We start from the raw sequence: 25,355 nt of genomic DNA, 5'->3' as shown, positions 1-25,355 counted from the left end.
TATCCCAGTTATAAAAAACATTGGAACTGAAATTTACTTTAACTTCCTTCTTTCAACAGTTACTTCTAAGCTTGTATAAACATTGGGAGCTAAAATTTTAGCCTGTCATAGTAGATGACCAAGACTAAAATCAAACTACGGATTTTAGAAAGTCAAAGAAACAGTGCGTTTGAAGCTACCCTATGCAGCAAAATCATTATGAGCCATAGTGGGCCTAATTCTCCATTCAAATCAATTTTTAATCAGGAGTGGCTCATTGAATCAATACATTAGTGTAAATCAACAAGTTAAACCTACTCTCTATGTACTTCCCAACAGTCCTTAATTTACTATCACAACTATCAATTAATGCAAGCTTCCTAGTCCAAACTGTAACATGCAACAAAGAGGCCTGCGGCACCTTACAGACTAACAGATGTATTGGAGCATAAGCCTTCGTGGGTGAACCCATCTAATACATCCGTTAGTCTATAAGGTGCCACAGGACTCTGTTGCTTTTTACAGATCCAGACTAACAGGGCTACCTCTCTGAAACTGTAACATGTTATTGTTGCACAAACTATTTTTAATAAAATGGGAGGCTGCCTTTTGAGACCATATTTGATTTACAGATTCTGTTACCAGTTTTTCTTTTGCCGAAATTCAGAGTACATTAGCCGTTTCTGTCTACCTGGCAGTTTGCTACTCCCATTACCCGAAGCATCACAAACTAGGTTTAAAATTTGACCAGTAGTGAATACTGAGCTCACAAAGGAACAAGTTTACAAGCTGAAGCAGGAGGACAAAAATGGTTATTGTTACAATGCAACTGATCAATGAAGCATTCCACATTTTCCACTAATTTATGCTGAAAGCAACCATTTAAAATTCATAATGGAGTTTGACTTTAATTTTGTGTGGTTAACCTTTATAATTAACGACTATACCTAAACAATTAGGTTCCTGTATTTGAGCTTTAAGCTGCAGTAGAAGCTACTTATAGTACTGAAGAGCTCAACACAAATATTTCTCACAGAAATTTCAGCATTGCAGATTTCTTTCCTCAAATTGGGTTCTAGGAGTGTAATTAGACACACACACACTAACTTAAAATTGCCCTCGTAGAAAGACTTTTAGGAAGCCATTTAAGTTTCAGGAAGTTCCCATTATTCTTTCAGTACATACATATGTTAAAGAACAAATCTGAAGCAAATGCATTTTAATCATGCTTCCAAGCTGATATCATCTGAATAATGCAATTTGAAAATAACTAATAGCAACAGTCCATTTGCCAACCACAAAACAAATAAACAAACCCTCCACCCAAATATTTTAGTTCTCTAGTTTATCCTCCCACAGTCATTCATGCTAAACATGAAATTAATAAGGAATACTCCAGTTTTTAGGTGTCTTGCAAATGTATACTAAAGGGAAAGCATGACAACTGTGTCAGAGATCACTACATTTAATTATATTTCATATATTTCACACGGAAGGTACATGAAAGCAAAGTGTTCAGTAAATGAGCAGTCCCTCAGAAAGAGGAGCAGTTTATTTTAGAAAGCAGGCAATTATAACAAGCCTTCAAACAGTGCAAAAGGAAGAGTTTATTTATTTATTTAGCTGGCAGATCACGATACGACAAGTCCCCATAGTCCCACTCATATATACGTTCTCATTCTTAAAGTTATATTTTTGAAGTATGTTTTGAAATTCAGAAAACAAAAATGGTTCTGGCTTGAACTTTTAGAACTAAGTAATAGCTGTCTGGCTCCTAATATGCCAGAACCAAAGCTCTGAGGATATTTTAAACCACAGGTTTTTAATCTCCACTGTGAAACATGCAGATATTGATGATAAATGGGCATAATTTTCTCTTAAAAGTTTGAGAGCCTTTTTTTCCCATGCATTTGCAGATCACATATCAACAGCTGAAGCATTCAGCACAATGTGAACACAAAAATACAAAACTGAAAATCTGGGCCGCCTATTGTGTCCATGGCCGGCTCCAGGCACCAGCCCAGCAATCAAGTGCTTGGGGCAGCCAACGGTGAGGGGCGGCAGGTCCGGTGCTTGAGCAGCAAGTCCCTCACTCCCTCTCGGAGCGAAGGACCAGCTGCTGAATTGCTGCCAAAGACTGAAGCGGCAGCAGTAGAGCTGCTGCCAGCGTCCCACAGATCGCGAGGTTTTTTGTTTTTTTTTGCTGTTTGAGGCAGCAAAAACCCTAAAGCTGGCCCTAATTGTGTCTCACAGCAGACTAAATTTGTTCTAGACAAATTCTGTCTCTTGCAAGTGCAATTGAATTAACTGTGTGCGTAGAACTGGCTGAGAGACTATTTAAAAAATGTGTCTATTAATACTTGGTATGTCAACGCTGCAATTAAAAACCCATGGCTGGCCTGTGCCAGATAACCGGGGCTTGGGTTAAGGGCTATCTAACTGCAACGTAGACACTGGGCTCAGGATGGAGTGCTGGACTCTGTGAGATGGGAAGGTCCCAGAGCTTGTGCTGCAGCCCAAGCCTGAATGTCTACACTGCAATTAAACATCCCCTTATCCTGAGTCAGCTGGCCTGTCTAACTGCAGTGTAGACACATACTTGGGGCATGGGGAAGAGAAAAACCTGTAATGAAGGTGATAGAACTCAAACCCTCGGTGGCTTATGGGTATTGCCCTTATGTGCAGTGCCAGAGGGATCAATTCTAATCCCATGGAAGCCCCTGGTCCTGGGAAATACTCCATGGCCTGTGTTATGCAGGAGGTCAGACTAGATTATCATAATGCTTCCTTTTTGGGCCTTAACATCTGAAAAAATATCCTATAACCATTTTGTATTTTCTTTAAAACAAAGCATAATGGATTTGGATTTATAGTGTTTATGGAACAGAACATAGATATTTTTATTTGGATGGCAATGGAGAATTACTTTTTACTTATTGGTTCACAATAGAAAGAGGAAGATGCTGTAGCTAATTACAAGCTTTCAGTTTAGTAAGTTAGGTATTCCCACCCCCGGCCTCACGAGGAAACGAGTGGGAATAAAAGAAAACATCTCATTATCATGCATTTTATACCTGTTACTTCAAAAAAGAAAAAGAAGGCTCTATACAGGTAAAATAAACCAGTTTGATTTTTTTTTTTTTTAAATACGCTTTTGCTCTCCGCAGCCCATTTTTCACCAGCTGCAAATGGACAATGTCAGAACAAGGGTACAGAGAACAGGCGGAAGGGGGGGAAGGAAGAGAGATGAAATGAGCTTTTCCCTTAAATTTGCATGCAATTTTAGTTCTTAATGGTTATTTGTCAAACTATTTCATTCTGACAGAATTTTTTGTTTCAAAGTTGTTCCTGTTGGAACAACTGTAGTGAGTTGCAGCTTCTTAACTGGCATTTCCAGTCTCTCACATGCAAATGAAATTGACCAGAAAAGTTCGACTTCTGGCTCAGCTACAGGTTGTCCATTGCTGAGGTCAGACTGCAACGAGGTCATTAAATGTGATAGGCCTGAATCACATAGGAATTAAATTTAAGTTCTCAGCACGTTATACTAGTCACCAGTATTACATCTGATCAAATGAAGAGGATTTCTGCTGCTGTACTCACCCATTGTGTGTTACAAGGCATTGCCTCAGACCCAGCTTGCGGAAAATATCCACCACTATCTCCATTGGTGTGTGATCTGTCACGGTGAAAGGGCTCATATCAAGAATGCTTCTAAGTTTCAAAGGCCGAGGACTTTCTGCTGGAAGTGATGGAGTATGCTGGGCAAAACAGACTCTGGAACTGCCAACAATACCTTCCTGCTTCTTTCTAGCACTTTCTATAATAAAAAGAGAAAAAATATGCTTGGATTTAATGGATTTAGTGCAACTTGCAAGTTCAATGAATGGCATCAGACTCCAACTAGATTTCGTCCTGTTTGCTATTCTGAAGTTTTGTTTTCACAATCAGCTCCTCTCTTTCCAATACATGCACTTCAGAGACCAGCAGAAGACACATCAGACTATACAACTTCCAGTCATTCTCTGCCTTTAATGTAATATACTGAAGATCTCAAATATGCATGCTGGCATGCAGTGGAACAAATCTTTACCACCATTTGGGCAATATACATGCTATTTAATGTTGTCTTAGGCAGTAGGCAGCCACTATCTGTGTAGTGCACAGAAACAGATGGGTTTCATAAGAGTGAGAGGACTGTCTCAATAGTGTGCACTCACATTGATGGTCCTATTGTTACCACAACCCTCTGCTGCTGAAGCCAAAGCACATTCCTGTGAGGGTGCCAAGGAGATTGAAAGGGGTGCTCGCATGACATGAGGAAAATTCATTTCAGTATTCCAAGGAACAAACTACTCATATGGAAAGTCACAAAACACCATCAACTGAGCTTCAAATCTGGAGTAGGGAGGGCACACTGAAAGTTTAGAACATTCTCCTTCCCTGTCACTCCCTGAGAGAACTTTTGGGAGCCTAAGGGGACTTAATATACCATAAGTGCCACTAAAAAAAAGTAAACAAATATGACTATGTTATTTCCTATTGCTTGTTTACTATACTGATATATTCTTGCCATGCCATGGGAATTTTTTGTTTTGTTTTTGTTTAATAGTGGCTGCTGCATACATTGTGGGGGATTTCCCTCAGTACAACATTCATTTACAATAAAAGGGAAGAAAAGGAGATCTACTGTGGAAGAAGCACGCGTTTGACCACTGCACAGAAGAAATTGCACTCATGTGGTAATGCTGCCAAGGTTTGTCATGTAATGTTGAGTATAACAGGGGTTTTAGAGGCATGTCCCCTTTAGATATTTTTCCTGAGGGTGGAAGTGCTGATTGTTCCAGAAGGAGGAAGTTGTATTGGTCGGAAGGGGAACAAGAAAGGGGAGAGCAACAAGGTGTGCACGTCTGGCGCTCCAGACAGAAGGGTGGCAGCAAGCAGGCCATCACAGAGGGAAGCAGCCAAGAACCTTCCGAAGCCTGGGAGGGACACAGCAGCCAATCGGGGACACCCCATGACAGGAGCCAGGAGGAGTACTGTGCAGTGAGGAATTGCCCAACAAGGACAAATCAGAGCTCTTCCCGTGTATATGTGGTCACTTGGGAGCATTTGAAGACACTTTCCCTGCATTCCTCACGCGTCTTCTCTTGGCTAGAGCTGCCTGCAGAGCAGACTCCATTTTGACCATGAAGGTGCTAAAGTTACACATGTTAAAACTGATCAAATGTTCTCTATTTGTTCCTATGAATCTGTGTAATTTGCTTATTTGTGCCAAATCTTCCTTCCCTTTTCAGTCTTCCCTCATTTTTGGGCATAAGCTTCCCTACTCACATCATTTCCAAGAGTGGTTCTTTTGATATACAAATTTAAGACTGAATAATTTCCATCATGTAATTTAGATGGTAAAATGAACCTTGCCTGAAAAAAAATATTCTTATAAAGATAAATCTCTTTGCCTGTAATCTAGTATTAGGTACTCCAAAACGTAAATGAAAGACAGTTTGACATTAAACTTTCATTTACATTTTGAGGTACCTACTCCTGGATTACTGGCATCTTGATAAGAATCAAATATATTATATACAGAATTTAGATTCTGCCCCCTGCACAGATGAATTTCACTTAAAGTGAACAAGCTGAAAAAGTTGTTTAAAATAACTTATTTTCCTCTAGTCTTTCAGTTACAGGGAGTATTTGGTGTTGACTATAATAATAATAGGAATAACATTTTCAGGCATAAGTCTTATGTCTCTTTAAATGAATAATTTTGCTATGCTCCAATTTATGGCATGTACATTCAAAAATACCACACATCAAATCACCATATTTAAGCAAGTTCAAGCAGACTGTGGTGTTCTGACCTGAAACTGACTAGAAAAATCAACTACAGTATTAGACATTTACTGACAGTACACCTTGTTATTGTAAAAAAATCCACCTGGTCTAACCTTTCTGACTTTTGAATTGAAATTCATAAAATAGCCCAAGGGTTTATAGTAATGTATAAAATTTTACATTAAGTTTGAAGTCAGATTCAGGTGGCCTTAGAGGGGTGACTCAGGCATTTCCCAGAAAACTTTGCAGCATGAAAATGATGATAATGGTGCTGACACGAAGCAGAGAAACTGCCAGCCAGCACAGCAGGGGTTCAGGAAAGTCTTTGGGCCCAGTTAGCCCTGCTCCACTATACCTGCAGCCAATGCCAGGGCTGAGGGGATAAAAAAAGAAGCCTGGCTCAGTTAGGGGCTTACTGATTCAGTGGCAGGAGCTAGCTCTCTCTCTGCCTAAAGGGATGGAGCACTGGTTTCCCAGCCAAGGGAGACTGCAGTGGAATTCCCAATATGGGAAGTAACTGACTGAGGGAACCCCAGAGACAATTGTGGGGCTTGCCCTCACCAGCTTGTGGCTGCTCCATCGAAGGAGCCTGGGACCACAGCAAGGTGCCATCCAGACCCCAGAGGGAATCCTGGGGGATGCAAGCCACCTGGCAGACAGACTAGAGGGGCAACACCCCAAACTGAACAGACCGGTAGGAAGTAGCCCAGGGGAGAGGATTCTGACTCCCTGCTAGGAGGGACACCAACCCCCCTGTTCAAGGATCCTCCTTGGGTTCGGACCTGGGGAAGAAGGTCCCTTGTCTCCCACCCCAGCCTTAAAGGCTGAGAGACAGGCAATCTCACCACTAAGCCACCCGGCCACCCAGGCCCCTGTTACAGGGGTACTGAAGACACACGTTTTAACAGTTTAATCTCAGATGAGAAAGTGTTGTCACAAAGCCACAAAAACTATGGGAGTGGCAATAACATCTTTCTTCCGTCCATGGTACTATATTGCACAATTAGGTCCATTGTTTCATAATTTCTTCTGAAGCATCCAGCACTGGCCATTGCTGAATATAGAGTATTGAACTAGATGGTTTATTAGCCTGTTCCAGTGTGGCAACTCCCATGGTTTTTAATGGAAGTGTGCCCTATTTCAGAACCTATTATTACAAGACACTACGGTAAAAAGAAGTTGTAAGCATCCTGATAAAGGTGATGGGAGAGGAATAAACAGGCTGTGCTACATATCTGCACTATAAAACACATGAAACATTCAGGTACAAAATTAAGACATACACAGTAAATTCTGTTTTAAAGTATTAATGCATTTGAGTGAGAACATACGATCTTATAGAATTGTAAAATAATTACCTATTGCAATAGTTAAGTCTCTTCTTAAAGCAAATCCCACTAGTCTCTGAGACTCTTTTGACATTATAACAGGGAAACCATTATAGCTGGTTTCATTGATCAAGTTTTCTATATCTTCCACCGTCATGTTGTCCTGTGTCAGCACTGCTAAGGGTGGATCACTTCTTCGAGGTCTCATAACGTCAGCAGCCAGTGTTGTATGAGTGAATTCTTCTTTAGCATCCAAGAAAGGATAGCCATTCAGTCGGATGTGTGCTTCATAGATGCCTTCCCTACCAAAGGCGTCACCCACCCACTTACTGGTCATTACTGCAGCCATGAGAGGTACAATGTACTCCAGCCCACCTGTGAGCTCAAATACAATGACCACTAGGGAGACAGTCATCCTTGTCACACCACCTGCAAGAAAAAAGGAGCCTATCAACATGTTAATATGAGAGAATATCCCAGCTAAGGAATTTCCTGATCTCCTGTCAACTGCCAAGTACCAACCTGTCAATAAAGACATCAACAAATGATTAGTCTGTTAATAGCAACGGGCATAGCACTCAATGCATATTAAATCTCATGAAATAACTGAGGACGTTTGAGAGACCCCTGAAAGACTGAACATAGATTTTCTTAAGAAAGAAAACATATGCCCGATTTTATCATATAATTTAACTAATAACCCAATACCTTAAAATAATCCTTATAATGATGGATTTATTATTGCCAAGACACTTTACTGAGTTTTTTAAAGAAAATAATTAAGGAGAAGGTTAAGGAAGCCCACCAAGTTCAACATTTGGCAAAAACACTAAAACTGTTTGTAAAAAGGTAACCCATGGTAAGCAATATAAGACCTGCACATTTAACAGGATTACTAACTGATTATCCCCCCCCCCCCCAAGTGAAAAAACTCTAAAGAGAACCCTGAACTGACTAAAATTACCTCCTCTTTGAACAACTGGAGAAGATGCAGTAAATAACATTTTTTCCTCTCTGTAAATCATGAGTGTCCTGCTGGATAACAGCATCAACAGTATATACATTTATGAGAACATCTGAAATATTCCCTCCCACCTAAAATTTAATTGATAAGATTTTTGCTTCCGCAACCCTGTGGTAGCCAATATATCTTCATTTGATAGAATGCATTCAGAAAGAACTGAAATTATAATCAGATTCTTTCTACAGATACAAGTAAAGAGGTTCAAATTAAATTTTGGATTTTTTAAAATAAGATTACGATGAGGTTGTTGTCAGCCTGTCAGTTTTGTCCCACCTTGCTCATCTGATTATTTACTGGTATGATTTTGTTTTTTTTAAAGAAACTGTATAAATGGCTTTTTAAAAGTTTAATTAAAGCCAATTTGTTCAAAGTGTGTACTTATTTTGGGTGCCCAACTGGAGGTACTGTACCATCAAAGGGTCTTATTTTCAGAAGGTGGTTGATCAGCATTTTCTGAAAATGAGCTCCTTAATAGCATCTCAAGTTGGACCCTTCAAATCACTAGACCCTCGTGAAACTCTTTGCCTACCTTATAATGCATTCTCAAGAAAACATTTTAGCAACAAATACGGAAACAGCAGCAGGTACAAATCTAACACTTCTAAATAATTCCAACAGCTCTTAATTTACAAACCTGTAACTATGGGGGAAATTACATATTATTCTGAGTAAGGGCTCAGTAACATCTCAATGCCCCAAAGAAAAAATGGACTGTAGTATTTAAAAGTCTGATATTTCACAGCATATAATTAATCTATATATTGAATGTGATTTAAACTCTGCATTTAAATCCAAATCAGACTGCAAAGAGTTCCAAAAGGATCTCACAAAACTGGGTAACAAAATTCCAGATGAAATTCCATGTCGATAAATGCAAAGTAATACATGTGGGAAAGCATAATCCCAACTATACATACAAAATGATGAGGTCGAAGCTGTTGCCACTCAAGAAAGAGATCTGGGGGTCATTGTGGATAGTTGTCTGAAAACATCCACTCAGTGTGCAGTGGCAGTCAGAAAGAGCTAACAGAATGTCAGGAACCATTAGCAAAGGGATAGATAATAAGATAGAAAATGTTACAGTGCCACTACATAAATCCACGGTATGCACCCACCTTAAATACTGCATGCAATTATGGTCACTCTATTTCAAAAAAGATATATTAGAATTGAAAAAGGTAAAGACAAGGGCAACAAAAACAGGGGTATGAAACAACTTCCATGTGAATGGAGATTAATAAGACTGGGACTGTTCAGCTCAGAAAACAGACTAAGGGAGGATATGACAGAGGTCTGTAAAATCATGAATGGTGCAGAGAAAGTGAATAGGAAAGTGTTATTTACCCCTTCAAACAATACATAAACCAGAGGTCACTCAATGAAATTAATAGGCAGCAGCAAATGCTTTTTCACACAATGCACAATCAACAGGGACTTGATTCAGGTTCAGGTAAGGTCTTTAATCTCAGAGACTTGCCTTGCTGAAGTGACAGCCACAAGGAAAGCAACTTTCCACAGCAGATATGAAAGAACAGGAGGCTAGAGGCTCAAAGGAAGGGCCAGTGAGCCTCAAGAGGACTAAGCTGAGGTCCCATTGGGGCCAAAAAAGTCTTTCAAGGCCCTTAAGAAACCTGATTTTCATTTCAGGTGAGAATACTGACCTGCCCTGGATGTGGGGATAGAAGGCCAAAATGGCTGCTAGGCACACCTTAATCGAAGAGAAGGCCAGGCCTTGACATTAAGTGAAGCAAGTAGTCCAGAATGCAGAGATGACTGGGTCAGGGAGATCGTCCCTACCCCTGTAGAACCTGCAGGTGCCGGGCACCTCTGCCACTACCCGGGACAGTTGGTGGGTCTCTAAGACTGCTGGATAGCCTAGCCAATGATGCAGGTGCCTGGCTGAGCTCTGGAGACATGCTGCCCCACGTACGCCTATGCTCCTCTCTGGACTTTCCCTTCCCGGTACGGGATGTCAGGGAGCACCCTCTCCTGGTGGGCTCTCTCTGCTTTTTAGCAGATACTGAAGGCACGGACCAGTGTCAGGGGCTCGTGCTAGCAGTGCACTTTGCACCAATGCCATGGTGCTCAGTGCGGAGTCCAATCTCAGCAGCTCGGAGATTGGCGCGAAGGCCAACTCCATGAGGGGAGCTCTTAGGCTTATGTCCCACTCTTTTTTAGTTCTTGGCTTGAAGCTTTTGCAGATGTGACACTTATTGCTAATGTAGGTTTCCCCAAAACACTTCAACAGCTTTGATGTGGGTCGCTGACTGGCATATGCTTTTTGCAGCAGTTCCTGGGCTAAATCCCTTAGGGGACTATCTAACTTTTCTACAGTACTGTTAAGCTAACTATTAAGAGAACAATGAAATCTAAGAACTATTTACACAATGAGTGATAGGAAAAAAAAAACAAACACTGGGTAGAAAACACTTGTTGAAGCAAGGAGACTTTCCAGCACTGTCACTGGCGATAAGAAGGAACCGAGGGAGGGGGGAGCCGGCAGCGCTCCTTACACAAGCGCATATGCATGCCACTCCATAGAGTGCCAGAGCTGGTCCCCTACGGATATCACTGAGTGAAAAACTTCCAGCACTGGTGCATGTGGCAAGCACACACACTTAACATAGAATGGACATGAGCAAGCACTCGAAGAAGAACTAGGTAAGTTCATGGAGAATAGGTCTATCCACAGCTATTAGCCAAGATGATCAGGGATGCAACCCATGCTCTGGATGTCCCTAAGCTTCTGCCTCCTAGATGCTGGGGCTGCACATAGGATGGATTGCTTGATGGTTGCTCTATTCTGTTCATTTCCTTTGAAGCATTTGGCCACTGTTAGAAGACACAATGCTGGGCTAGATGAACCATTGGTCTGACCCTATATGGCTGTTCTTATGTTCCTTTTTAAGTATTCAGCTCATAATGATTTCCGGTAAAGATATGCGCTTTTTTCTATTAAAACAAAACATATGTATGCTTCTATGTAAGAAGCTCCTCTAATATTGCTCTTGGTCTTTAGTAAGTACAACTTTTTTCCTTCACCCCTAAACTTACCTAGTTCAATAACAGAAAAGAAATCAAGCTCTTATTTGTTGTGTTACAATTTAGTTACCTAAGCATGCAGCAGCACCAACCATGGCATATAGGCCCGGTGTGATACAGTCAGCTCCAACTTCACACCACTCCTTGAAGATAAACCAGTCATGGTGATAATAAGCCAACTGCTCCACTGCAATTCCCACAATTCTTCCTGCTATTGCTCCAATTGCCATACTAGGTATGAACAAACCTGATGGAACCTACAACAGAAACAAAAGAACTGCTAGCATGGTCAAGATTTAAAATACATGGGACTTGTTAGAGTCTTATTATTGGAGACCTACTTGACACAAGGCAAGCACATGGAAAAAAACTTGTATATGTTGGGAAAGGTAAAGCTGACCAGAAGTTTGAAAATGAAACAGACAGAAACACTCCAATTGCCACCCACGGGGCAGTCAGTACATGAACTCCCATTGTAAAGCTAGTAGAATTTAACACAAAAAGATAGCCAAATACTCATACAATTGAAGGATCAGTATGTTTATCTTTCTTTTACATTTTATGTATTTTTAATTTAAGGCTCAATCTGTCATTAAGGTAGAACCATGAACTTGGTTCTCCAGGCAAACACCACAGTCCATCCTACAGTCATAAATCTATTATGATTTTTGTTGCTTCCTTCATTTAAGTGCCGATTTTCCTATTCGTTACCAGGACCCAGAGATGCAGGTTTGTCTGGCACTGCGTGATTCACAAAAGAGGCAGAGAAAAACCTTACTTATGCCAGCAGCATTAAGAACTGTGACGATTCAGCAGCGTAACTGCTGCTGTTCATTTCCTCTCCTCTCCGAGAGAATGTTCTCTCTGAAAATACATACTTGTGTCTAAATGTCTCATTAAACTCTGAAAATGCACTGCTTCTGCTCCTTAAGGCAGTCAGAAATGCTGGAAATGTTACACATATTGGCTGAACTACAAATCTTACTACACATATATCCCTCCCCTCTTGGCTAAAATATGATATATTCATTTAATTGAACCCTCCTAATGGTCTGGGGTCTACCTGACCTCAACGCATACAAAAGTGCGAATACAAATTTTCGTGCCGAACCTGTGCCTCTTCATACATTAAGTAGTCTCAAAGATAGTTGAGTTGAGCTGAGTTGAGCTGACAGACTGCGAAGAGCTACAAGAGGATCTCTCAAACCAGGGTAACTGGGCAACAAAATGGCAGATGAAATTCAATGTTGATAAACGCAAAGTAATGCAAACATAATCCCAACTATACATATAAAATGATGGGATCTAAATTAGCTGTTACCACTCAAGAAAGAGACCTTGGAGTCATTGTGGATAGTTCTCTGAAAACATCCACTCAATGTGCAGCAGCAGTCAAAAAAAGCAAACAGAATATTGGGAATTATTAAGAAAGGGATAGATAATAAAACAGAAAATATCATATTTCATCTATATAAATCCATGGTACGCACATATCTTGAATACTGTGTGCACATGTGGTGCCCCATCTCAGAAAAGATGTATTGGAATTGGAAAAGGTTTAGAAAAGGGCAACAAAAATTATTACGGGTAGAGAATGGCTGCCATATGAGGAGAAATTAATAAGACTGGGACTTTTCAGCTTGAAAAGAGATGACAAGAGGGGATATGATAGAGGTCTATAAAATCATGACTAGTGTGGAGGAAGTAAATAAGAAAGTATTATTTACTCCTTCTCATAGCACAACAATTAGGGGTCACCAAATGAAATTAATAGGCAGCAGGTTTAAAACAAAAGGAAGTATTTTTTCATACAACACACATCAACCTGTAGAACTCCGTGCCAGAGGATGTTGTTAAGGCCAAAACTATAGGTTTCAAAAAAGAACTAGATAAATTCATGGAGGGTAGGTCCATCAATGGCTATTAGCCAGGATGGACAGGGATGATGTCCCTAGCCCGTTTGTCAAAAGCTGGAAATGGGTGATAAGGAATGGATCACTTGATGATCACTGGATCATTTGATGTTGTGTTCATTCCCTCTGGAGCAGCTGGCATTGGCCACTGTCAGAAGACAGGATACTGGGCTAGATGGACCTTTGGTCTGACCCAGTATGGCTGTTCTTATGTTCAAACTAGGATGAGGTCAATCTTCCCGCAGTGGTTATATCATTCCACTGGCTGTCGTTTTTGTGTAGCAGAAGAGTCACTAAAAAGGTAATGGCATCACAGTTAGACCCCTCAATGTTAGTCACTGGGGGAAATGAAAGGTACTTCTCTTCTAAGGTGGGGTCTCTTGGACCCCAAACACACAAAAATTTAAATAAAAAACATGATAGGCAAACCACTGCTTCTTTCTTTAAGTATTTTCATACTGATGACAAGACCACCTGGTATCGCCTGGCTAAAGGAGAGAAGATATTTCATATGGTTTTAATTAAGCCAAAACTTGATTATTAGAGGTGTGGGACTACTCAACAGATAGAAGTGTACAGCACAGGTAACTCCATGTTCATTCAATATGTACCTGGATGCTTCTGCCAGCCCCTCTCTTTTTCCATCCAGGTCTTCCAGACAATCCATTGCTGGAACCCTACCATCACCCCTCTTGAACGAGGGTTAAGGTGGGCTATAAGGAAGGGAGGGTGGCTCGCTGCTATGCCAGTCAAGGAGCCCCAAGCCTCCCCACCCCTGATTCTACTCCTTTAACAAACACCTCCTTTTTAAGTCCTTATCAAGCCATTTATCTGGTCACTGTATCCCTTCACTATGGAGTATCTGCACTGGACATTCGCCCCTCACTTACATCATGAGTTGTGACATCATAGCTTAACTTCCTTCCCTATTCAGCATAGCAAAGCCCCCTCTGAGGAGAAGGTAGAAAAAAAACCCCTACCTTGGCCAATCTGGTAGACAGGGAAAAATTCCTTCCCAGCCCCCCTAGAAAGGAATGACTAGTGTGATGCCCACAGCAGGTCCTGACAAAACCTGGCATTTTTCTACCTCAAGGGGAGGGAGGGTGCGTGCTATTTTGGCTGGTGCAGGGAAAAGAGGCTTCCTCCCATTAGGCTTGCCCTTTTTCAACTCCCCAGCCCTTCTGGTCCCTGGAGATGAGTCAGCATTACCATACTGACCCACTCACCCTTTTGCAGCAACCTCTGAGACTCTTCCCCCACACTGCCCATAAAGTGCTATTGCCCTTCCCCTGGAAAGCTGGAGAATGCCCCCCTGCCCTGCTGAAGGTGTGGTGTGGTCATTGGCTTTGTCTGTATACCTGCTGTAATGTTAGTGTAGTGAAAAACATCACTCAGAAGGTATTGGAGTCAGTTAGAACCCAAATTAATTGTGCAGGTATTCCTGCATGAGATTGCTTTTATTTTGAGGCAGCAGTTATGATATAAATTATATGAATCTTTCAGCGTTATTTCTATCATCGTAGTTTCAATAGTTTTTGATTTTCATTAAAATGCACCAAAAAGGTCTTGAGAGACTGAGACTCCAGATAACATTGGTCTCATGTATCACAGTTGTTCAGGAAATTGAGTTTCTTTGAAGATGACACTAAAATTGATTTTCTGGGATGCCTACAACACTTGCTAGCTGCCAGGAAGACTTTCTCGGGAGACCCCGACTGTCAGATAATATTTTTGGCAAGACCAGACTTGGCAGATGCTGTTGCTGGGGCAAAGACTCAGCGTTGCATTACATGTCGGATTGCAGATATCTGGAGCTTGTTGAAACCCGCATGCCTTAATAAATCTTAGAGTAAGAGATGGATGTTTCTCAGTGATATAAGTGTACAAATGGTGAAACCACTGGTGCAGGAAAGAAATACTGCTGCCTTGCCTCAGGCCTGTAGGAAAGCAGTGTCTAGTATGCCGATACTGATCCAGAGCCTAAGAAAGTAGAACTATGTAATATATTTCCTCAGAACTAGAAAAACATACCAAAAATGTGCAAAGTCTAAACACTTCGTATGTTCACAACATATATCACCTATTTGCTCCATTTGTTCAAAGTAGTAGGCCCTTTACTGCCACTTTGCTGCATTTGTGCCTTTTATATTGTCATTGTTGCTCTGTTGCTATCTATTTTCATTGTATAAACCTAGGATAAGTTAGACCCCAACACAAGCACTGCGTAGTGTGCTTCTGAATCTAGGAAAATTTTAAATTGTTCATAGTTTTAGAGTTCACCGATGACAAAGGCAGTTTTAAATGCATCCAATGTGTTTTTTCCCCCAATTCTGACATACTCCAGAAACAGGCAGGTGATTTTCGGTCCAATACAAGGTTTAAAAGAAATAAGTACTGAGACTTGTATGTAATAAAACATATCACTTGATTTTTTTTACCATGGCATCCTGAGAGCTCTGTGCATCATATGATTGCACAGCCACTAACATTGCGGTGAAATCTAATTGATGCTACAGAACTCTCTCTCAGAATGTATTTATTTTAAATTTACATTGTCAACATTTATAGTTGTAAATATAACTTTTGAAAATGTAAGCCAAAGGCAAATCAATTCATCAATCTCTGAGTCTGCAAATGGCCAGAAACCAAAGCTTTTAGAGAGGTGCTTATTGTTCCATTTATTGCAAAATACTGTCAACTTTGAAACCTACCCCAATGATTTAACTGCTGTTAGCTATTCACTGCTTATCATTTTAGCAGCATCATCCAGTTAAACCGTTGTCCCACAATGCAAACTGTCTCCCATCACCCTCCTGAGTCCCCAGCCTCGCTGTTAAAACCTCTAGCTTCCCTCGACACAATTCTTTCCAAGACACAGCTATGGATTGTTATTAAAATCTGGCAGCATATTGAAAAAATTGAGAATCAAATATAATAAAGAAAAACCTTTGAAGTTGCCACAGAAATTTCCAGTCTGCTGCACCAGTGTGCTGCAGAAACCCTGGGGTCTTGCCACTGAAGATAGGAAACTGATTTAGAAAAAAAGCTGAAAAACATGTTTTTTGGTGACTGTAAATAGAACATTTTACACATAGACATGCACACAGCCCAGTTCCTATTTATGTCTTTCAGTATAGAAAACACCAGAAGAGCAAACAGCTTGAAAAAAATCACTGACTGCTCCCTATTGATTTAATCTGTCAGCTTCTAGTTGTTACATGCATTTGGAAAATTAATCTAAGATTTCTGATACATTTAGAAGGACTAGACAGGGAATATGTCGGGGGCGGGGCAGGTGCAGGAGTGCATAAAGGCAGACTAGCATCGCATGATGAGTTGGTGGACATGATTCGTTTCATTTTCCTGAAATGGGCTGAGCTCAGTAGTTTGGGAACACCATCTTAGTTTGTATGGGCCTGATTCAGCACACACCAAAGATCAATCTCTGGTTTCTGCACTGCATAAAACTTGATGTACATTTCAACATACCCCTCAGCTGTATGAGCAAAATGGTAATTTAGAGGTAAAATCAAAGCAGTGTTCTAGGAGGTGTGTTTCAATAATCCTCAATAAGGAGAAATACAGAAAACATTTATTTATAAATATACTATTTCAAAAGTAAAGAAATTGTTTTTTTGGGGGCAAGACGGAGAGGCAGAAGAGCAGTAATTAAACTATCACAGCTAGAAATCCATTACATTAAAACTTACCTTGATACCAAAAGTGAAGACTGTCATAATTATTTTAAATATAAGTGCTAAACACAGCTGCCATATAGCTGAATAAACTCCAGTGCCTGCTGGACGATCAGGAATATCTACTAGCTTACTGGCATTCATGTCATTTCTGTAGTCACAAAGAGAGGAAGATTCTAATGGCCCACAGTCTGTGAAGAGCTGTTTAATAAGCTCACTGGTGTTGAGCCTTGTGTATGGATTAGGAAAGGCAATGACAGCTGTTACTGCTGCAACAATGATGACCTCCAGGACAGGATATTTCCCAAATTTTGTTGATTTGCGTCGGCGACACCAGGCGATGTTTGCACGGATGAAAAATGCTCCCCACAGCCCACCAAACACTCCCAGAAGAATGAACGGAAACAGTTCAAAAAGGTACCAAGGGGTGTGGTATTCCACATAAAAAAGGACAAGACGGCTGTTACCAAAAGGATTGATGGACCTCAAAACGAATGCAGCCACTAAAGCAGCAAAAAAGGACCTCCATAAAGTTTTCAGTGGGAAATAATAACTGACCTGCAATGGGGACAAGTTAGAATTACTGGCAATTCCTTTTAAAAACATTTCAAACTCTTCTAAAGTGATCTGAAAATAATAGCATATTCCATTGTTGCTCAGGCTGTTTATGCTAAATATGTGCATACTGTGTTATCAGTCAATTGTAATAATGGCATCTATGTTCATCATTTTACATTTTTAAAGTGCTTTAAAACATTCATACTCTTATTGTGTCACCCTCATGGAACATTGCAAAAGCAACACTGAAACTGCCAGCATTTTAAGACTGAGTTGGGCAAAATTCCCAGTAATTGTTGCATTAAAACAGTTTTAAAGTTGCTGTTTTTAAAGTATTTTAACAACCAGAACAATGGTCTCTATGCTCTCAGCTTTGGTCTTGGGCATGCACGATATTCGACTATGTGTCCACTAGTCTTTCTTCTCTAAAATTTACTGCTATTGCTAACACTGGGTCAAGCACCATGGAAAGTAGCAAGAGTGGAAATGCTAATGTAGAGAGGTCTTCAGGTAGCTACTAACATTCTGAGCACTATGGCCAAGATTTTCAAAAATTGATACCTAACATTTGACTTGTAAACCCATATTTAGGCATTTAAATAAGTAGCCTGATTTTCAAAAGCATTAATTACCAAAACCTGCCAAGTTGATTTTTTTTCTTTTTAAGACTAGAGAAGTTCTTATAATCTTTTAGCAATAAGGCAGAAAGATCCCTTGGCTTCTGTCCTTCAGGTCAAAGGTTCTCAGAGTTTTCAGTAAAATATTACAGCAGCATTCAGACTCTGGCTATGTCTTCATTTGAAATGCTACAGCCAGACAGCTGCAGTGAACTGAACTATTGTAGCACTTTAATATAAACACACACTACAGCGATGGGGAAGGGGGCTTGCCTGTCAGCATAGTTAATCCACCTCCCCGAGGCGGTAGCTAGGTCAATGGAAGAATTCTTTGGTCAACCTAGCACTGTCTACACCAGCGGTTAGGTTGGCTTAACTATGTCACTCATGGGAATGGATTTTTCACATGCTTGAGTGACGTAGCTGGGTTGAGCTAACTTTTGAGTGAAGACCAGGCCACAGGTTCTTTAAATTAGCTGTAAGGAGATAATCAATAAAGATAATAATGATCTAAATAATGCTCCTGCATCTCCCAAACACATATTTCTAGATTGGTATTCATGGTTTGTATTCTTGAGGGAGAATTTCATTGGCTTGGCAGTCAGTTTTATAGCATACTTGGTTTGTGATTATAATGTATCCACTGTATGGAGGCTTTAAAAATCAAATGAAAATTTAAAGTTTGTTTTAACTAAATTGGCAAATGAGTTTTTAAATGGTCTGTTGGCCCAAGGCAAGCAAAATAAGCAGTTGGAACCAAACCATTATTCCCCACTCCTTTTCTTTTAAACTAAACATGATATGTTTCCAGTGTCAGGAAACAACAACATTAGAAAGATATTAACAGGATAGGCACAGTTGATGCTAATCTGCACTATCTATAACAGACTAAATCAAAAAGGCTCTCACATCAGCACATTTTTTTAATGTAAACTGTAGGGGAAGAAAAAGCAGGAAAGCAATTGCATGAAAAACCTAGACAATTTCAAGTCCATATAGGTACTTATTTTCTTTTTCTTTCTTCCTTGGGAGGGGGGAAGGAAGAACCTGACTTTTGAATTGTCAGCAACAACATTTAGTTTAACTCTATCCATTTGTGAGCTAGAAAGCTGCAATAAAAGGAATCTGCTTTTCTCCAGAAAAAATAAAACAGTAAAGAAGAAATGTTGGCCTACAACAGTTACCTGAAACAAAATGCTTTGAGGGGTTTGCCCATGCCAGAACTCATAATACTGAATTGACTTAATCAAAGCAATACATTGGATGAAGAACAATTCCAGAACGACCAATGCGGATTAGTATCCAGACCATAGTGTAAAAAACTACTTCTCAAACTGTGGGCCAAGAAACTCTCCTTAAGGTGCTGAGAAAGTGGCTTCATGAAGAGCTCACTGCAGAATCAGGGCCCATAAGAGGAACTTCTGTTACAAAAGGCTCCACAGAAGAAAAAGTTTGAGACTACAGGTGTTAAAACATCCATTTTTAATTATATTTCCTTCCGTGCTGTCTCTTTACATACCTCCTCCAAACTAAAAAGGACGCCACCAATTGGGGCACCAAAGGCTACTGATACTCCTGCTGCTGAAGCAGCTGATAACACCTAGAAAAGAAGAATGGTGTGGTTTTATTTTTGTTTGTGATGCATTTTAAAAACAAAAATAGAAATTTATTCTCATGCTATACCACTAACTACAGTCAACAGATTTATATGACACTAAAGACCTAAGAATCCTAATATATGGACTGATTACTTTCTTCCCATCTTCCTCTTAAGGACCCAAATCCTTACTCTGCCCACTCACTCGCACATGGCCATTTCAGCTTCTCCTGCCCATATACTGCTTCTCTCTTCTTCATAGTTGTACTTCCTCCCAACTTTTCATGAGGCCACAACTATCTGTATTGCCTAATTGTCTCTCTGCACTGTCTGTGGGATTGGAACCAGAGATGGAAAAAACCACAGAGAGTTGCAATCATATGAGCAACTGTGAAAGGTAGGTAGGTTCTGAATGCAATAAATGTACACTAGGAAATCTAGCCAGTGGTATAGCCATTATTATGGAAGTACAACTATTTTAATTAATAGCTCTCGACATAATGATTGGCTAACCGAAATTAACAGACACTCAAGATGGAGGAAGTTGACTACTCAAGTCTCGGAGTCCAGCAGCAAAGTTCAGGAATGGAGCAATGAGCAAGCCCTACCATTAAAATAAATTCAGAATAAAATGTGGGAGGGAGAGAACAGTAGTAACAGAATTCACTGGTAGTAAATCTAGATGAGATTCTGGAGATGGCAGAGGTTCTCTGATACATTTGAAAAATTAATGCAACGCAGAAGATACCCTCCCTTCTCTTTCAATTTGGTCAGATCAGTTAGACCTTTTCCATCAACCCTGCACTTCTGGATGCCTGAATATTTTGCCCCTTCAATCTGCTAGACAATATGCTGATAAAATACAGTATTTCCTTCATTTTTCTCTTTCTTCTACTTCTTTTCCTGACTTCTATTTTTTCTCCTTCCTCTTATGCAGTTTCTCTTCTCTATTTCACTTCACCTATTTTCTTTCCCCTTCTCCTCCAGCACCACCACAATCTCCTCCAACCTATTTCCACCCTTTCCTTCTTGCCCATTCTCTCAACCTAACTCTCTCTGACAAACTGGTTCCCCTCTCCCACACTTCACTGTTCACTGAGTTCTCCCTCATTGTGTCCCCCAAAACTCAAGTTAATCAACCCAGCCCGTTGACCCCTCCACACCTCTGCCCCTTCCCTACTCCCAATCCTGACTCTACTTCTCCTTTTCCAATTCTTCTACATTACCAGGTCTGTTTTAAAGATCCTGTAGTAGAGTAACTCTTCATTTAACGTTGTATTCATGCTCCTGAAAAATGCGACTAAGTGAAACGATACTAAGTGCCCTAAAGACCCGCGGCAGGAGTCCCTTCTGCCCCAGGACCCGCCGCTGACCTGCAATTCGGCGGTGGGGGGGATCCCCGCCACCGAAGACCCCAGGCCCCCTGAATGCTCTGGGCGGCCCTGGGTCTTTTGTCTGATGAAAAAAATTTCCCTGGAACCTAACCCCCCCATTTACATTAATATTTTATATTATATGTATATACATATATATATATACACACACACACACACAGTATAAGTTTTAAACAAACAATTTAATACCGGTACACAGTGATGATGATTGTGAAGTTTTGTTGAGGTGGAGGAGTCAGAGGGCGGGATATTTCCCAGGGAATGCCTTACTGCTAAATGAACTAGCAATTAACTGAGCCCTCAAGGGTTAACTCTCACAACATTCTACAAGGCAGCAGGAAAGGCAAAGAGACACACCTTGTATGTGAGAGAAAAAGTGCACAATTCCCCTTTAAGTAGCTGACCCCAGGCTTAAGTACGCTGCCGTGTTAATTAAAATCAGCTTGTTGAGACCTGAGACCTGCAGCTACAGCCTAGAAGCAACCTTGTCCCCTCTGCTCTATGGAAGATGGGATAAGTGGGGTGCAGGAGCAGAGGGAGGGGGAGACACCCTGACATTAGCCCCCTACCCCCCATACAACAAGCAGGAGTCTCTGGGAGCAGCTCCAAGGCAGAAGGCAGGAGCAGCACATGGCAGTGAGGGGAGGGACAGCTGCTGCACAGAGAACTTAGGGGAGTGGGGAGCTGATAGGGGGGCTGCTGATCCACCCTGGTTCTAACCACCCACCAGCTAGCTGCAAGGGCTGCTCTTCCTGCAAGCAGAGGACAAAACAGACCGCTGCCAAAGATGCTAGAAGGGAGCATTTCACGACTTTAAATGAGCATGTTCCCCAATTGATCAGCAACTTAACATTGAAACAACATTAACTGGGAGGACTTTAAGTGAGGAGTTCCTGTACTTACAATATAATTAGACAAAACAGACAAAGAACAGGAAAATTATGCCCATTTTTACAGATTAACTGAGCAACGGAGAGATTAAGTGATTTGCCCAGGGTTACAGAGGAATTCTGGGTTAGAGCTGGGAACTGAAGTCAGATCTCCTGAGTTCCAGACCAGTGCCTACTCCACAAGACTAACCTCCTCCAGTGGTATGGGAGCTAAACATACAGAACTACAGCATGGGTGGGCAGAATTTAGAGAATTTGTTCCTGTTAAAATATGGGAGATGCTATTGAAAAGTAGGATTATGCTGCAAAAAAAAAAAAAAAAAAAAATCGGGATATCTGGCTACCTTCTGACACTGAATTTGCTTCTGTTAATATGGCATTAGCTGCAATGCAAATTGGTTTCTCTAAATTGTTCCATGGCCAGCAGGGACTGGAAGGGCTGCACAGGACTGTGGTCACCAGAGCTAAGGGGACATAAGTCTTGAGTAACTTCATCTACTCCTCTGCCTCAGCAGTTTGTGAGCGAGTTCAGAGGTAAATCCATAGTGCTCCTCATTGTCTAAAAGAACCGTTGTTATAACGTGAGGTCTAGAAGATGGAGTGTAAAGCAACACTAAACGTGGATGAGAGAGAAGGGAAGGATTTTTCAGGGCTCTGACAAAAATGTAGCTAACTTTTGGTGGGGTGTGGTGATCCCTGAGAATATAATGATTAATAATCCAAACCTATATAATAGCTAAAAGAACACATGACATGTTTTAGGCTTGTTTTAATCAAAGGATTTTCATGCTTTACCAATCTTTTGATTATGGGAATTTATTGTAAAACTGTATCCTTTTTTATACAATAGGTAAAAGATTTTAAGAGGAACCTACCTCCCTTTTCTTAGCTTCATTTGTACTGTACTTTGGAAAGAGGTAGGAAAAAATATTCCCACAGCAACAGGCAACATGTACCAGAGGACCCTCCTTTCCTAAACTCAAACCTGATGCTACAGCCAAGACTAATGTGATGGTTTTTATCATCAAGGTCCATTTGCCCAAGTAACCTCGGATGATGAAGCCGCTCAAAATAGTTTTAATCTAGAAGGAAAAAATACTCCATGTTAAACTTCATTTTTCTTAGAATACATGCTACTTTTATGTTTATAAGCTACTACCTATAATTTTAGAATCACAACTTAAAAATTACTTGATTAGAAAGACTTTTACCTGCTGAACTTTAAAACAGGTTAAACTTTTGAGGGCTATTTGCACTCTGTTTGCCAGAAGCATATCATTCACATTGCATAAAGTACAGTTACACTATAGTTTAAGGAGATAGATCTATACCTAATTCAGCAAAATATAACAACTCTATTCATTATACTGAACAGAAAATAAACCTGCAGTAAATCACAAGACTGCTTTAAATAAAGAGTTTTGTAATGTGACCTGACAAATTCCTGCAACAGAAACAAACTCACTGCAAAAACTTATACTCAGAGATATCAGTTAATTATTTACAGATGTTTTAATTATAATACACTGTTTTTGCCAATGTCACCCATCCCTATATTCTCCCCTATGTTTTATTCTAACTGCATACAATATCTAAGAGCAATGGCTTGAAATACTGATGAGGAAGACCAGTTGTTTTCACTAGAAAAGAGTTTATATTTTTCTAATATATTACTTTGCCTAATAATTGCTTTGTCATCATACCTGAAAAAAAAATCTATATTGTCTATTCATCACAGTAAAGAAGAATACATACATGACTGAGCACTGCAAAAAATTCTGGTCAGTTGTGCACATAAAGTAAAGGTTTATAGAGTAAATTTAGACTGATTTGGAATTTGGCTTTTGGACCTCAGATCCCTACATATTTGAGGAAATACAGAACACTTAGAAACAAACAAGTACAAATTCTCTTAGAATTACTAGAAGGGTCATGCTACTGACCAATTTTTATAATTCTGAAGTTAGAAAATGGCAAAGAATAGTTGTAAAAATAACAAGATTTCACTATTTTTGATCAAACATTTTTACCTTATGTTGGTTTATTTTACTAAAGAAGATTATGGCCATGCAACAAAAGATGAACTACTGCATCAAAGGACTTCATACTGTGACAATTAATTACTGTTCTATCATTGCTAAACTGACAAATGGAAAAAAAATAATCACTCTTGGGAGTTTTTCAAAAGAAACCAAAGGTTTCCTGTAAATCTAGGCCAACCAGAAACTGATGGCAAAACCTGAGAATTCAAGCAATATTCTGAAACCTTTAATATCTATTTCAGAAGTGCTTAAAAATTGAAATATTGACATTATAATTCTTATATTAACATAACGCATCATAGATACAGTATTCAATCTTGGCTTCCCCTTTGCCCAGAATGATAAGGCAACAAGACCTTCTATATTAGCCTTAAACTTCCATTATGATACAAAGTCTTCAGACCCTACCTCTGGAATCCCAGAGCCGCAGGCATAGGGAGCAAACACTTTCACCAGAGAAACTGCTAGGAAGGCAAAGCTCAAGGCCCAGAAAATGTACATGATGTAGTTCATAATGTATGAACCTGGACCCTAAAAGTAAACAAAAAACACAATATAATTTGATTAACGTATAAACTAAATGTGTTAGACATTTCTAAACAAAAGTAATCTGGAAATACTCTTGCTGCAAAAACTCTTACATATATATTTCCACACTAACAAAAGCAAAATGTTAGTATGGAAAGCAAATATTAGTTTTGTTTGGAACACTCTGAAGTCATTACATTAAGTAAACTGCAGTAAAACCTCAGCTATACAAGTTTTTTTTAAGATGTATGCTGCTAGAAAAGATCAATAAAATCAACTCATTTTTAGCTTTATTAATATAATACAAGTCTTATTTTTGGTTATTTTCAATAAAATGAAAATACTGCTAAAAATTTAGCTTTTGTTTATATATATATATATCTATATATATAAGCACAATCAGAAATACAAATTCTCAAGCTCTCATTTAAAAGATGACCCTTTTATTTCTTTATTAAGAGACATATCTATTGTGCTTATCACTATAGTATCTGAGCAGTTCACAAGTCTTAATTAAGCATCATAACTCTCCTGTCAGTTGATTAACTACTATCCCAATTTTACTGATAAGGAAAATGAGACAGAGGGAGGTTGAGACCTTGATCCTGTAGGCGGCTCTGCACAGGAAGACCCCCCCTACGCCCATGTGCAGCCCCACTGAAGAATACTTGCACAGAGTAGCTTGCAGGATCAGGGCATTTGGCCCTGTTTAGACTAAAGAGATTTTGCTGGGATAGCTAGGTCAGCAACAATCACCTAGTGCAGATACAGTTATACTTACATAAAAGTGATTTTGCTAATATAACTTATTCTGATTTGGTGAGTGAAATACCCTGTACTGGCAAAAGCACTTTTATACCAGTGTAACTACACTGGGGCTTTTGTAAGCACTACTCCGCAAAATAAATAA

At 39.9% G+C, this 25,355-nt stretch overlaps 1 protein-coding gene across 7 annotated transcripts in view; it reads right to left on the bottom strand.

Annotated features, from left to right (window-relative positions):
* CLCN3 (chloride voltage-gated channel 3) overlaps positions 1–25,355 on the bottom strand; it is a 116,937-nt gene that overhangs the window by 4,610 nt on the left and 86,972 nt on the right. For 6 of the 7 annotated variants that reach the window (XM_032803671.2, XM_032803674.2, XM_032803672.2 and 3 more), the window contains 7 exons: positions 24,326–24,448; positions 22,751–22,957; positions 19,514–19,594; positions 16,835–17,377; positions 11,282–11,468; positions 7,176–7,574; positions 3,583–3,799 (listed from right to left, as the gene is read on the bottom strand). In XM_032803671.2, coding sequence (XP_032659562.1) covers positions 3,583–3,799; positions 7,176–7,574; positions 11,282–11,468; positions 16,835–17,377; positions 19,514–19,594; positions 22,751–22,957; positions 24,326–24,448 — 1,757 coding nt within the window. The remainder of the gene's footprint in view (positions 1–3,582; positions 3,800–7,175; positions 7,575–11,281; positions 11,469–16,834; positions 17,378–19,513; positions 19,595–22,750; positions 22,958–24,325; positions 24,449–25,355) is intronic. The other variant, XM_032803679.2, reaches the window with a different exon arrangement.

The sequence above is a fragment of the Chelonoidis abingdonii genome, chromosome 5 (genome assembly GCF_003597395.2).
Source record: "Chelonoidis abingdonii isolate Lonesome George chromosome 5, CheloAbing_2.0, whole genome shotgun sequence".
Lineage (NCBI taxonomy): Eukaryota > Metazoa > Chordata > Testudines > Testudinidae > Chelonoidis > Chelonoidis abingdonii.
This window is presented reverse-complemented; position numbering and strand designations above follow the sequence as displayed.